General features: G+C 35.7%; 1 protein-coding gene across 2 annotated transcripts; it reads right to left on the bottom strand.

The window, feature by feature from the left end:
* Positions 1-499: 499 nt before the first annotated feature.
* On the bottom strand, positions 500-14,663 carry melk (maternal embryonic leucine zipper kinase). Of its 2 annotated transcripts, none has more exons than XM_039693035.2 (18): positions 14,400-14,663; positions 13,839-13,919; positions 13,615-13,700; positions 13,336-13,452; positions 13,107-13,250; positions 11,922-11,990; positions 11,473-11,565; positions 11,280-11,378; positions 11,079-11,147; positions 10,896-10,994; positions 10,402-10,488; positions 9,457-9,585; positions 8,752-8,904; positions 8,092-8,359; positions 7,055-7,160; positions 4,711-4,870; positions 2,743-2,846; positions 500-1,121 (listed from the first exon to the last, which is right to left on the bottom strand). In XM_039693035.2, the coding sequence occupies exons 2-18, from the start codon at positions 13,900-13,902 to the stop codon at positions 944-946; spliced, it is 2,025 nt and encodes a 674-aa protein (XP_039548969.2). In that variant the 5' UTR covers positions 13,903-13,919; positions 14,400-14,663; the 3' UTR covers positions 500-943. The 2 variants fall into 2 exon arrangements, with proteins under 2 accessions (XP_039548969.2, XP_088988470.1); XM_089132344.1 differs by having other exon boundaries at positions 13,659-13,700; positions 14,400-14,617.

Genomic DNA, 14,663 nt, shown 5'->3' with positions numbered 1-14,663 from the left:
GTATATGTAAGTCACAATACTGAAGAAAACATCTGTCGCTACATATATAACTACAAATATTCCATTTTGCGTTAAGTCAATATATTATAGTGTACTAAGCTCAATCAATTAAAACAAATTGGAGCATTGGTGAAAGCATAAGAGAGAGTGCAGAAACTGCGTAGCAATGATAAGATCTTCAATCTCGCGATCAACAGACTGTCATCTGCTTGCTCAATGCGCATCACGGCAACATTTTATGTGAAGGGAATAGATCTGGATACTTCAACAACTTCTCATGATTCGTTAATCTCGGTAGCTGTAATAGTAAAAATGTATTCGAGAGAGTTTCACATGTAATGCGTAGCTATTTCAATGCTAGCATTTCAGCCAATCACAGCAGTGGCCGGTTACACTGAATCCCACAGCAGACACGCCCCTTCAAACAGAGCGTTCAATTCAGAGGCTAAAATGATAACATAAGTAAACCAGGAAACATTATAAAATAATCAAATAACCCCATTCTACAGCACCTTTAAAAAGATTTATTTAATCAATCACAAGTCAGATTTTCATTATTACAAAGCAAACATGAACAAAATGACAGACATCTTGAAAAGGGTAATAGATTAGAAGCTGTACATATTAAAACAAATAAAACATGACACTAACACTATATCATGGAGACGAACACAAAAACAAATAAAAGACGAGACAGAAATGTGCTGCCATAATGCTTTATGAAGTATTGCTTATTGCTAAACTAGGATGTATAAAGAAACAAACTTTTTTTTGCATTTCTGTCTAGAGAAGAACATCAAATAATACTGCACTGCCTCCCACACATAAATGATTAAAAATGATGGACATCAACTGGAGGGTCATCTATAATGTACATCAAAAATACTCGGCCCAAATCCTCTGATGTAACACAGGGTGGACCCATGGTGATGTCAGAGTGACATCAGATGTTAGTGGAGGACAGGATGTCCTCTACCAGGTGTTTATACACCCATGCGTCACCTTTGAGACGCTGTCGACGGATCCCAACCACCTCAGGTTTCTGCAGGATACAAACCTCCAGCTCGAACTGCATGGTCACCTTTCCAAAGTCTGACTGTGTGTGGCACTTTAGTGTAAACCTAACAGAAAAAGAGGACATGATAGCATTTAACAACTATACTAAATTAATTACAGCAGCGGTTCTCAACCTTTTTGACACAAATACCACCTGTTGTCCAACACATGCGCTACAATATATCCAATATTTGTGCTGTAATTAGGGATGTTAACGATTAATCGGTGATCGATTAATTGTCGATAATACATTTAATCGATAAAACTAAGCAGGTTAATGCACGTACATGCTGCTCAACCGCGAAACATGTAAAGCGAGCGCGCCGGAGTTATGTTTGGGATTATTTTACACCATCTTGAGTTTGTTTTGTGAAAATGTAAGTTTTAATTTTGTGTTTATTTTGCGTAGGCCTATTTATGACTGATTAATTTAATATAGAGAATAGGATCGTGATGTCAGCTGATCCCAGTAATGCAAGGCATTGTGGGATTTTTTAGGATACGAAAAGTAGTTGTAGCAGCGTAGTAGTTTTGGCGGTAGACTAAGGATTAACGCGCGCTGTTGTAAAGCGTGCGGTGATCATCTTGAGTGCGCACAGCTAAAACGGCAAATGTACGACTAATAATGACTATGATTGGGACTGTCATATCACATTACATAACATTATAAAGAGAACATTTGTAATAAAACAATGTGAATTTTTTGGGTTTAGTTGGCGTGTTTCATCGTGTTGCTCCAGGAAGAGCGCCTCCACAACATGAGTCATGCTGTATGGCTAGTAACTTTTTGTGCAGATATAATTTTCAATATTATGTTTATTTTGCATCTGCTTAATCTCATATAGGATGCATTTCTTTTGAGTTAAATAACGCGCTAGCAAAGTGCTCCAGTTTACTAGTGTTCATTCAACACGCACCTCAAGCACCAATGCACGGCTAACAATAACTATAATTGGGACTGTCACATACATAACATGAGAACACTATTTTATATTAGTTCAATAATATTTAAACTACCGGTATCCCGTTTTCAGCGCATTGTTCCAGGAAGAGCGTACACAGTCTGACAAGGATGCATCCGAAACTGCGTTGGTGACACACATTTTTTAAGTAATTTAATTAAATGACCAATCACATCGAAACATTTTACAATCCTACAAGCCCTTTATTTAGATTAAAACCCTTCTCATTCATTCGGAAAGGTAGCCTTTTGAGCATTTGCATACCCTGTCATGCTGTTGGCCATGTGCCACTGTAGCACATATTGCAGTATTAAGGCTAATTATTGATCGATTAATTGACCATTAATATGAACGACGATCGATCATGGGAATTTGTGAAAATTGACATCCCTAGCTGTAATTATGACAAAGCTGCACATTTACAAACTATTTAGATTTATAGAATTAATTAACATGCAATTATGTTCTGTATTAGAATTAAATAATAGTTATTGAGGGGAAAATAAAATAAATTGGATTTTAGTTGATTTCTAAAATCAACTTAGTTGATGTTTTTTAAGCATTTTAATTTAGATAAGAATTAGATTTTTTAAAATATAATATCAGTTTATTAATTTAAATACTTTTATTTTATTCTGAAGTTAGCATTAAAATGCCACTGGAAAAGGAAACACAAATTTAAATTGCCATTTCAGGAAACACTTGATGTAAGAGTTGAACTTACCCTTTCTGAACAAAGTCCACATTCTTCTCTGGTAAAATGCTGAGAATCTGATTGAGCACTTGGTCAGCATTAGTCTGACTGGTGAATGTCACATTGTATTGAGCCTGGAAAACATTAACAGCATACATCTGCATTATGGAGAGACATCCAGCAATGGACACATTAAAAAAGGTGTGTAGCAAATGTTAAAGTGACAGTTCAACAACTTTTCTCCTCACTTATCAAGGGCCCTGTTTACACCTGGTATTAAGAAGCGTTTGTCAATCGGATGACAAGTAGACGAGGGAGACAAATTCCCGTTTACACCTGGAATTTTAATCTGTCTCTTTTGTCCACTTTCAACCACTCCTGTTCTGATTTCTTCAAGGGGAGGGTCTATGGGCGGGTAAATGTATGGTTTTTTTTTTCAGATCAAAATAACCTTGCACAATTTACATATGAAAATGCCCAGAGACGACGGAAAAACATATGGAGAAGACTCGCTGTGAGTGTGTGTCAGAAATCAGGAATGGTGAGAGAACATACTGTAGTGCTTGGGACATTTTAGTCTTCAAACCAACAAACAAACCAAACCAAAAACAACTTGGGACATTTTTGTGTCTTCAGCCAACAGTGTAAATCCCATCAGGCTAGCGCACTTCCCATGTTGTTTACACATTAGGACAGAAGGTGGTGATGAGCGTTAACACTACGAAAGAAATGCGTTGCATTTTCGACTACCTGGAAGTGGTCGAAAGTGGACAAGCTCAAAACACCTGTATTTAGCATCGTCTACTTGTGATCTGATCGTCTTAACAGCAGGTGAAAACATGTCTTTTGAAACCATTTTTATTCCTTTGATCACAAAATGTTCTTAAGTTTTTTCTATACAATGAAAGTAAATGGTCACCACATCTGTCAAGTCACCTTTAGCCCTTTTTACAATACAGATCTAATACAGAAGTCCTTTTTACAATACAGATCTAATACACAATACAGATACAATACAGAAAGCAGCTTTACAGTGATAACAGGAAATTAAGTAACGGAGATTGTTTTAGCTGTACAGCAGCTCTAAAGGAAAGTCATTGTCTAGTTTAAGTAAGTTCACAGAGTTGATTCATTACCGTTGTGAAGATCATTAGTTTTAATTTATGTGCCATTTACACGACACTGCTTTCAACTGAAAATAGAACTTTCTACGTGTTCTAACCATTTATTTACACGACAGCGTTTTGGTGCCTGAGAACGCAAACTTTAAAATGGGTTTTAAAGTGCGAGTTTTTGAAAACGATACCATTATCATCTCCGTGTAAATAAAAAAAAAAAGAATGCATATGTGTGTGGGCTCATTGTCTTTCTTTACAAAGTGACATTGCTAATTACAGTACTTGTCTGGCATGCATTATACAGAACAGAAAAGTCACGAAAATTAATAAAATCTTATAACTCTATTGGAATTTTTATAATGAATATATTTTTTTCATATTATGCTAAACTCAAAAATATTTTATAGGGTAATCATTTTTCCTGTATCAAAAAAAGGAAAGAGTCATGGGAACTTCGCATAAGAACACTCATGGGAACTTTGCATAATGCTGTGTGGACAACTTTAAGTATTTTTTATTTTTTTTAGTTCACAGGTTTAGGACAACATGAGGGTCACGTGTAAATGATGACCTATCCCTGTTAAACACATTTGCCCCCAGTTTCACAAATAAGTCTTAAATTTAGTCCCAGACTAAAATGCCTGTTTAAGCGGTTTTAACTGAAAGCAACTTGCACTGACGTATCTTAAAATAAGTTTACTTTGTTTACCCATGGTGAGACGCTGTTAAAGCTACTGGTTGCAGCAGAGTGATAAATATGAAAAATAATAATTATAAATCTATGGAATATGGAAAAACAAGGAACATTTTAGGCAGTCAAAAGCACAAAGGACAAACAACACAATCTTAAAAGACTAAGATGTGAAGAAATGAATAATACCTTAATTTTGCGTGGTCCGTCTCGATGTCCTCTCTTCTTACTGGGTGTAAGCATTGTAATGACTTTATCCAGGCCTCTCTCCAGACTGCCAAACACTTTTCCTCCCTTACGCTTCTGCCCACTGTCCACTTGACAGCCAGCCAGGTCCAGAGATCGAGACCTGGACACATAGGAAATGCCGTTTAGAACACAATTGCACATTTCTGTAGTTGTGAAATTATTATAAAGCAATACAAGCTTCGCCAAGATGCAATTACTGGACAATGGGACAGTTAAAATTATAAATGGCTTCAGATTACTCAAAGTGCGTGCAGCAAGTCCAGCAAGTCATAAAGGTAAAACAAAACATTTATGCATTACTTTTTAAAGGGTTTGTGATCATTAAGTTTAAAAAATAATAATAATAATAATTTGTTTTCGGCAAAGATACATTAAAAAGATGAAAAGTGACTTTTAAAGACTTGAGTAAAGACTTTTACATGATAAAAAAAAAATAAAAATACATGTCAATACTGTTCATTTATACTTTCTCTTTCTCAAATCTCTGAGATTTGTTTTCATGATAATTTAATGTAAAGAGTTTTATCTCTAAAAACTGTTTAGCGTATACGCTACTATATGGGGGCATATAATAAGTAAAGAGAAATCGCTAGTTAATATCACTAACAAGGCTCAAAATAGCCCCACACTAACATAATGAGGTTCCCTACATGCAAAATGAAGCATTGAGAACTTTGTAAGAGTACAGACCTTTTAATAAGAAGATATTTTATAAAGGCAGTACACTTCGTGTATACAGGCAGCAGCCATCTTTGGAAAACAGTCTCGACAAGTCGAACCACGAATTTGCATGTATGGAGCCTCATTATGCTACGGTGTTAGTGTGGGGCTATTTTGAGCCTTGTTAGTGGTATTAAGAAGTGATTTCTTTTTACTTATTAAATGCCCCCATATACTAGTGTCTGCGCTAAACAGTTTTTAGAGATAAAACTCTTTACATTCAATTATCATGAAAACAAATCTCAGAAAATGGTCAACTACAGTAGGTACCAATGTGTAATTAGACCAAAGGTTCATTTTGCGCCGGAGTTCTCCTTTAAGCAGAACATCTGTTTTCAACATTGATAATGTTTCTTGAGCATCAAATCAGCATACTAGAAATATTTTTGAAGAATAATTTGACTGTGAAGACTAGAGTAATGATGCTGAAAATCCAGCTTTTTCAAATAGTAATATTACTGTTTCTACTGTATGTTTGATCAAATATATGTACCCTTGGTGAATATTAAAGACTTCTTTTAAAAACAAAATGTTTGAACGATTTATATAATTGGCTAAAAAAACATAATTTGAGTTGGGGAAAAATTCTTTTTTTTAAAATATGATTTTTAAAGGTAAAGTGTCAATGATTATTTAATTTATTTCAAAATGAGATTCCACCCTCCGTTTACAATTGTTTTACTTCAGGGAAAGCTTCAGTGGCGGCTCGTCAGGGGAGGCACAGCCTATCCAAAGATTTGAGGTGAAAAATGGGAGAAGGATGATTTAATGTTAATAAAACATTAAATGTTGAAGTTGGACATATTGTGCAATCAGCTTCGCTTAAATGGCAAAATGTGCTCTTTTAACGTGGACATCTAAAAGGACAAGGATTCTTTTATCAATTTAATTTTCTTGCTGTATGCGTCTTTTTATTTTTACTTTATTTATTTTTTTTTACATTTTATGTTTAAAAGTCAAGTCGCATTTATTTATATAGCGCTTTTTACAATACAGATTGTATCAAAGCAGCTTCACAGTGATAACATGAAAATAATAATACAACACAGATCAATAATATTGTTGAATATTAAATGTACTTTTAAATATAAAAGTGCCGAAAAAGCCATTTTAAGGCAGTGTAAAAATTTAAAAATAAAATAAAAAACAGAGAGAGGATACACAGACAGCTACAATTAATGTGCCTCTATTTTAAAATCTATGAGCCTCCACTGGAAAGATTTCATTATTATTATTATTATATATATATATATATTTTTTTAATGAAGGGTCGAAAGGATAAACAAAGCAGATCTATTTATTTTCACAGCCTTAAGCCTTCTTTACTCATATTTATGAAGAGTGGCAATAATTCTTCTGACCACAATTATGTTTATGAATATTTAAAAAGCCCTTTGTACACTTAAACTGTGAAATCTGCTTGGAATGGAAGCAATTTTTATAATCCCTTTTGTTCATGGGGCATAAGTTATACACTACACCTTTAAATCCCACAGCCCTCTTCTCCATTCTTTCTATCCACTGTTAATTTGACCCTTCTCACAAAATACAGAAAGTTCTCTACCTTCTCTCAGGGCTAAAAGCCAGTATATTTAGTTCTCCTTGTTGGCTGCACTGCTGTTGGTCAATCTCTCTCCTGTGGGACATTTCTTTAGTGGCACTGCCCGGTCCTGCACACACAACACAAAGGATAAACACGTGTCACTAAATGCTACATGCTGCCGAAGCACTGGGAACAGCGACATGTACACCTGTCAGTATGCGCTTCGGGAGTTGTCTCGTACACACGGGCATGCGCACACACACACGCGCTCCGTCCCCAGTGTGCTCCTGTCTGTTCCAGTGCAGGAGGTGGTGTGTGACAGTAACGAGGTGGACACAGTGGATGTTGGGACATGAATACTTTTCCCCAGGTATATTGAGCCCATACAGAGACACACACACACACACACTCCGGTCAAAGTGAATCAAACTAAAGACGCTAGATGAATGAAAAGCACAAAACACACACATTCTCTTTTTAGGTGCATTCTTAGATACTCTTGATGCCAGATGCCATTGAAGCATCTGCAGTTGTCACACTACTGTGCAAAATGACACCTAAAATGCATCATTTGCAGAAAATGAGCATTTAGGCTCTATCAGATTACAAGAAAAAAAAATTATCCAGAGAAATGATCCAGGTATTGCCACTAGTGAAGAGCCAGATAACCCCAATTCACCAATAAAGCAATTTCGTTAAGCTTTCATTTTGTTGTGTAATAATATTTCACAACATTACAGTTTTTACTGTATTTTTAATCAAATAAATGCAGCCTTGGAAGCAAGTCTTTAAAATAAATATATATATATATATATATATATAATCTTACCAACCACAAACTGTTGAACAGAAGAGTATCATTTAGTACACAGGCAAAAATAATTGATTTTAGAAAAGTGTGCTCTTCAGATATATAAGATGTACAGAAAAAGACATTATTTCAACACAGGATTGCAAAACTTAGCATGTTTTCAGATAACAACTTCAAAAGTATACAAAAGTCCATCAGTTGTACAGTTGTGGTGCCATGATGTATAATGATTCATTACCCAGCTCACCTTTGTTTGTGTCACTGCTTGTGTAAGTGATGTTGTTGTTGGGTGTTGTTGCTACAGTTCTGTTGGATTTGACCTTTCTGCTGCTCATTGGAGTTCGGGGGGCAGGCAGAGCAAAAACATCTCCATCTGTGCCAGTCACCACATTCTCTTTATTTTCTTTGGTTCGACCACGCTTCTCTGACTTCTGTTGGTGGGTTCTTCCAAGCCCTATGATGGGGGAGTAGTCTACTTCATTCCATCTCTTCTCTGATGTTTCAGAGGTGAACTTCTGAAAAAGACAAGAGTTTCCACATTAAAAAGGTCATGACATAAATCAAATTTGCCTGGATCTTTTGACATTAGAGGCCTTGTACCATTAAAGTTTCATAGCTTAAAACATCCTCCTCATTATGAACAAAGCATTTATTTAATCAAGCTCCAAAAACGGCTCGAAATTGTATCGTCAGTCACATGGGCAAATATATTTGCATATGACTGCCTCCATGGCATAGACATGACGAATAGTTTTACATAATACCACCGAAATACAAGACGAAATAAAGGCGGCCAGAGAAAAGGAGATTGCGGAGAAATAAAAAGGATGTAAAAACAAGACAGGCCAAATAAGCAGCACTGGACAAGAGGGAAAAGCAGACAAATAAAGAGAACATGGAGGCTAACCATGCGTGGAGTGTTTGTGGTCTGTGTGTTCTTGGGTGTGAGAGGGGTCCAGGGATTCTCGTCATCGTAGCAATCAGGGGGGAAGACCATAGAGCCAAGCACCACTGGGTGAACACCATCATCATCCTCACTGAAGCGTAGACTCTTCTTCAGCTGAGACACGGACACACAAAATTAAACTCCTGTAAAACGACTGCAACTACACATCAATAAACACCTGAATACAGTGATATTTAAGTCACAGTATTTGTTATAATTATTTATCTACACACATTTTTTCGATTAAATGTACCTTTATAATCTTTAATGGAAATAACTTCCCCTCCCTCTTGCAGCAACATCTCATCTATTCTCTAATGATTCGTTTACTGGCGCGAGGGCGGGACAACCTGTCTCTCACATGAGATCACAGCAATAGCAAACTACAATGATCCAATCAATTCCTGATGGACAAATTCGAGACCCACCCTACTTTTTTTTTAATCCGAAAAGCCGTTTCACTCGGATATACATCATAACAGGGGAGAGAATAATGAAATCAACAAACACATCTATCACTCCAGTCCCGTGTGACTGAATCTGAAATACCCTTTTCAAAAAAGTACCAACACATTACCAACACATAGCATGAACTGAACATTATGCAATCATAAAGCATCTAATAATAGCTTTTTGGTCATGACTTTATGAATATGAAAGACTTACTTGTATGTCCTGTAAAGGAGAGTACATAGGCTCAAGCATGGGGCATTCTGCACTCAGACGCACTGGGCGGCCGTGACGCTTTTTAGCCAGCAATAAAAGGTAGGTGGCGGTCATGTGATCATACTTCCACTGAAGAAACAGGCACAAAGTAATGATTTCTCTTTGCGTGACTCATGTATTCTCTTGTTGATAAGTCTCTTTTCAGCTGTTAAAGGAATACTCCACCCCAAATATGAAAATTCTCATCATTTACTCACCCTAAAGTTGTTTCAAACCTGTATGAGTTTCTTTCTTCTGCTGAATACAAATGAAGATATTTTGAAGAACGATTGGAACCGAACAGTTGTTAGGCACCATTGACTTCCATAGTAGAACAAAAAAAAATAATACTATGGAAGTCAATGGTGCCAAAGTTCTGATCGTTCTTCGGAATATCTTCCTTTGTGTTCAGCAGAAGAAAGAAACTCATACAGGTTTGAAACAACCTGACGGTGAGTAAATGATGACAGAATTTTCATTTTTGGGTGGAGTATACCTTTAAAAGGCAAGCAGCTTTGGCTGATGCTCTGGAATCTACTGACATCTAGTGGTCATAGTAATAAATTCACATAAATTCAAGTCAAATGTCACTTTCATAATCATTACTCATAACACGTTTATATACGTCAGTAAGAATTTTAAATTCTTTACAAATAAACTCTTCAGTAAGAGACAAACAGTGCATGTTTATAAAGGGACAGTTTGCAAGTATTTGCTTGAATTATTACTCAAATTACATGTACAGAGTGCCATTAAAAAGTGTGGGGTTTTATTTTTTTAAAGAAATCAATCATTTAATAATAATAATTAAAATTTTTTTTTACAACATTACAATTTTATTTGTCATTTTTATTTGTCATTTGTTATACTACAATTGTCTTCTTGTAATATGTCTTGTTTCTCTACCTCTGACACTAGTTGGATTGTGCGACGCCTGGACTTTTTAAAAGCCACTGCCATTTCAGTGATACAGTCTTCATCTATGTGACCCAACTAAAAAAAAGAACAACATATAAAAGGAAATTATACAATAATTTAGGAAGTTAAAAAATATAGTTGCTTGTTTTTCAAAAGTAAAATCATGCGTGACCTTTTATACAGTGCTTTCTACTTTTATTAGCAGTGTTATTCTATAAAGAACCAGACACTGCTGATCAACAAACATCCCGAGTCATGTTATTGTAATTTATCAAAAGGACTAAAAATATTAAGCTCATATTGATCTGTTAAAGCTTCAAGAGAACAAAATCAGATACAATTTATGGACAAGTTATCAATAAGACTGACAACAGCATTTATACTAAACAATGTCTTACAAGAGCCATATTGGCATCACTTGACTAACTGTACCTTGGAGGCATGAGATGCAAATCATGCAACTATAAGCATGTTTATCTTACAGGATATTTACTGTGCCACTCCACTGGTGTGCTGTATTCCTTCATAACCCAGGGGTGGTCAAGTAACTGTTTCACTGTCAAACGCCTCTTTGGATCCACCTGCAGGAGGAAAGAATAAAGTGCCAAGAAATTGTATCGACTTCCTAAAACACATCAAACAGACATACAAACCATGCATAGTACCTGCATCATCTGGTTTAGAAGTAGAATGCTAGCAGGTGAAAGCCAGTTGGGGTTGCTGTATTTTCCCCTCTGTCAAAACACAAGCCAATATTAATATATGAGATCACTTACTACACAAAACTACTATTTTAGTAGCCCAATAAATGCATGGATGAACAAAATGTGGTGGTGTAATTAAATGCTCATATGCAACAAACTTACTGTGATTTTTCTGTAGAGTACCATACAATTGTCATCATCAAATGGTAGAAAACCACACAGTAGAGCATAAAGCAATACACCCATACTCCACACATCAGCCTGGAGCATATATACACACAATAAATCATTTCTTAAACTTAAAATTAATTAGTCATTCCTTTTAAATATGCTGAAACACACATGCCACACTGACCTCGGAGCCGATGTAAGCCTTGCCCTGAATGAGCTCTGGAGCTGCGTATGCTGGACTGCCACAACAGGTCAGCAATTCAAAACCCAAACCACCCTAAGTAAAAGTAAAATTCAAAACTTTTAAACTGTTACTAAAACAAGGGACATGTTACCACAAGTTTAGGTAAGATATTAATGACATGAATTGAACAATATTGACACTATTGAATTGAACAATTAACACTGACTGAACTAACTTGAGCTGAATAATGACATTATTGTATTCTGTTAAGCTGTTATATAGTTATATATAGTTGTAGCTAAAATTGGGGTGGTTTTATAAATGTTGAATTTTAAATTTGTTATTTCCCTGTTTATAACTGTCAAGCTTCTGGAAAACAATGTGTTGTATAACTAGCTTTATAAGTAAATGTGACTTGAATTTATGAGGCATAATAGATGCACACACACCTTAGGTTTTGCACAAAGGCCGAAGTCAATGAGTTTCAGGTTATGATCTTCATCAATCAGCAGGTTTTCCTAAGGTCAATAAGAACATTTATTGTACTCAATTAAGGTAATAAATAACTGCAAAATGAAAATACCACCATAATATACTCACCCTCATGTTGTTCCAACCGTGAGTATATATCAGTCAATTTTTTTACACCAAGCTTTCACATGGCTTAAAGGTATACTCCACCCCAAAATGACAATTCTGTCATCATTTACTCACCCTTGAGTTGTTGCAAACACGTATACGCCTTATTCACGGCAATGCCATCTTTGATTTTTAATTAGAATAAAAGTGAGGGTGTGAGGGATAGACATGCATCTCTTCAATGGGCTGTACTGTAATTTAATGTGTTTTCATTTTGTTCTGCTCATGAAACACTGGAAAAATATCTTTCCAAGAAATTTTAGTTGACAAAAAACTCCCGACAATATAAGCTGTGGACAATTGTACGTAATCTAAGAGGGAGCTTTATTCAGCTTTTTACAGCAGATGCCATTGGAAACACGGTAATTCTATCCCTCACAGCCTCACTTTTATACCTGTAATGGCGCTGCTCTGAATAAGGTCTATGGGTTTCTTTCTTCTGCTGAACACAAAGGAAGATATTTGATTGGAAGTATGATTGGAACCAAAATAAGTATGATAAAAAAATAAGATTGGAAGTATGATTGGAATCAAATAGTTGTTTGGCACCATTGACTTCCATAGTAGAAAAAAATACTATGGAAGTCAATAGTGCCAAAGTTCAAATTGTTCTTCAAAATATCTTCCTTTGTGTTCAGCAGAAGAAAGAAACTCATACAGGTGTATGGGAGTCAAACTTGGGGGTGAGTAAATGATGACAGAATTTTCATTTTTGGGTGGAGTATCCCTTTAAGAAAATGACCATTTTGATGGGGCTTGGGTGTCCTTTTTAATGCTTGAAACATCAGTCCAGATAAATTGTAATTGAATGGGAAAAAGGGATGAGCACAGTGTTCTGAATTTCTCTTTTGCGTTCCTTAAGTCTTATGGGTTTTGAATGACATGAAGGCGGGTAAACTAATACACTTTTTGAGTAATCAGTTCTTTTAAATGGGAGAACTCAGTACACATAAGCTTAAACTATTTAAAAGTCAAGTTCTTATCAACCAACTCACAGGTTTGAGGTCTCGGTGGGCATAGCCTTGGCTATGAACATATGCCAATGCAGAGATGATCTGACGGAAAAACCCTCGGGTCTCTTCCTCTGGTAACCGGTCTTTAGCAATAATGTAATCAAACAGTTCTCCTCCAGGACAGTACTGACAAAGTGACAAGATACATAAACATATGAAGCAAATTCATCTATTTCTGTTAAGCAGCAGAATTGCGTTCAGCAAAACATACCTCAAGCACCATGTAGATCTTGCTTGAGGTCTCAATGACATGGTAGAGACGACAAACGTGTTGATGACTGAGGTTCTTCATAGCCTCGATCTCTATCTTTACTCTAGGAAGATCATCCTAGATAGAGAAAACACACTTTAAAGAGCATTTAATGCTATTTTCATGTTCATGTTGATCTAAATGTAGAATAAATTAAGAAATATTCCCATTCTTCCTCCATAACCATAACATATTTAAGCAAATGTTGTTTCATGGCCAGGATTAAGGAGAATTTCTTACCCCTAGGTCTTTTTTCTCCATTATTTTGATGGCCACTTTCTCACCTGTAAGTATGTGTCTGCCAAGCTTGACCTTGGCAAACCCACCTGTGGGTTAGAAATAATAATAATAAATAAAAACTGCTCTTGATTAAAGGTGATTTTACAACTTTCTCTAATAAACACAATCTCTGAAGCAATCAAGAACGTTTTCCATAAAAGCATAATCAAGGGGCATTACATTACCAGAGCCAATGGTTTCATAAACCTCATAGTGCTTGAGAAGTTCAGAAGTGCTGTCTACAGGCATCCTGGTGACACTTAGACCTGCATTAATAACAGCACATTTGTATTCCAATATATTAAGGGCACATATTTTTTTAAGAACACTGATTAAATGACACTCATCACGTTTGCAATAACAAGTAACGTTAACGTTACTTGATGACAATGATCACGCCACTGTGTACAAAACACGATCAAAACAGGATTAAACCAAAAAGTGTAGCTTTTATATTCAATTTTAACTCATTTAATTACTATCTTTAGAAAGAATCCCATGTTTTTTATTATTATTTAATGCTCTCGATCAGTTTTCTAATGAGTAAAACTGCATTGATTCGCATGACGTGGATCACATATCGTGAATCACAGTAATGATGCAAGTTAGCAAATTCCAACCCAAATAAAGGTGAACAATGGAAAATGTAAATGGGCCAAACTAACATAAATTGAACTGATAAAAAAAAAATAACTCATGCATGCAAATTAGCTTGTTCTGACTGACATGTTAAAAAACAAACTCACCAGCTGTGCTCCAATGATTCACTTTAAAATACAGATAAAAGAGAGTTCAAAACAACAACGAACTTATAATTTAAGCTTAAAAGAAGGCAATCGTTTACTATATTACTCAAGAATACACATATAATCCGATATAAAATGAAAAGTGCCAAAACATCTTTCAGTCGTTCATGTTTTAAAATTTGAATTTCCCACTTGCTACGTCACTCAAGCGAGTTCCTGTTTCCGGTTTAGATAAAAGTCTCTTAGGTCGGGTGGAATGTGTTT

This window comes from Pimephales promelas, chromosome 6 (genome assembly GCF_988280905.1).
Source record: "Pimephales promelas chromosome 6, fPimPro1.hap1.1, whole genome shotgun sequence".
NCBI lineage: Eukaryota > Metazoa > Chordata > Actinopteri > Cypriniformes > Leuciscidae > Pimephales > Pimephales promelas.
Note: the sequence above shows the minus strand (reverse complement) of the source record. Positions and strands in the feature narration are given on the sequence as shown.

What these genes read in the sequence shown, in the direction of transcription:
- melk (XM_039693035.2), bottom strand. Translation starts at nt 13,902, where the DNA reads ATGCCTGTAGACAGCACTTCTGAACTTCTCAAGCACTATGAGGTTTAT. An exon ending in TGGAGAAAAAAGACCTAGGG is followed by an intron (nt 13,453 to 13,614) that starts GTAAGAAATTCT and finishes TTCTCTATCTAG; the next exon opens with GATGATCTTCCTAGAGTAAA. An exon ending in AGTGGCACAGTAAATATCCT is followed by an intron (nt 10,489 to 10,895) that starts GTAAGATAAACA and finishes TCTTTTTTTTAG; the next exon opens with TTGGGTCACATAGATGAAGA.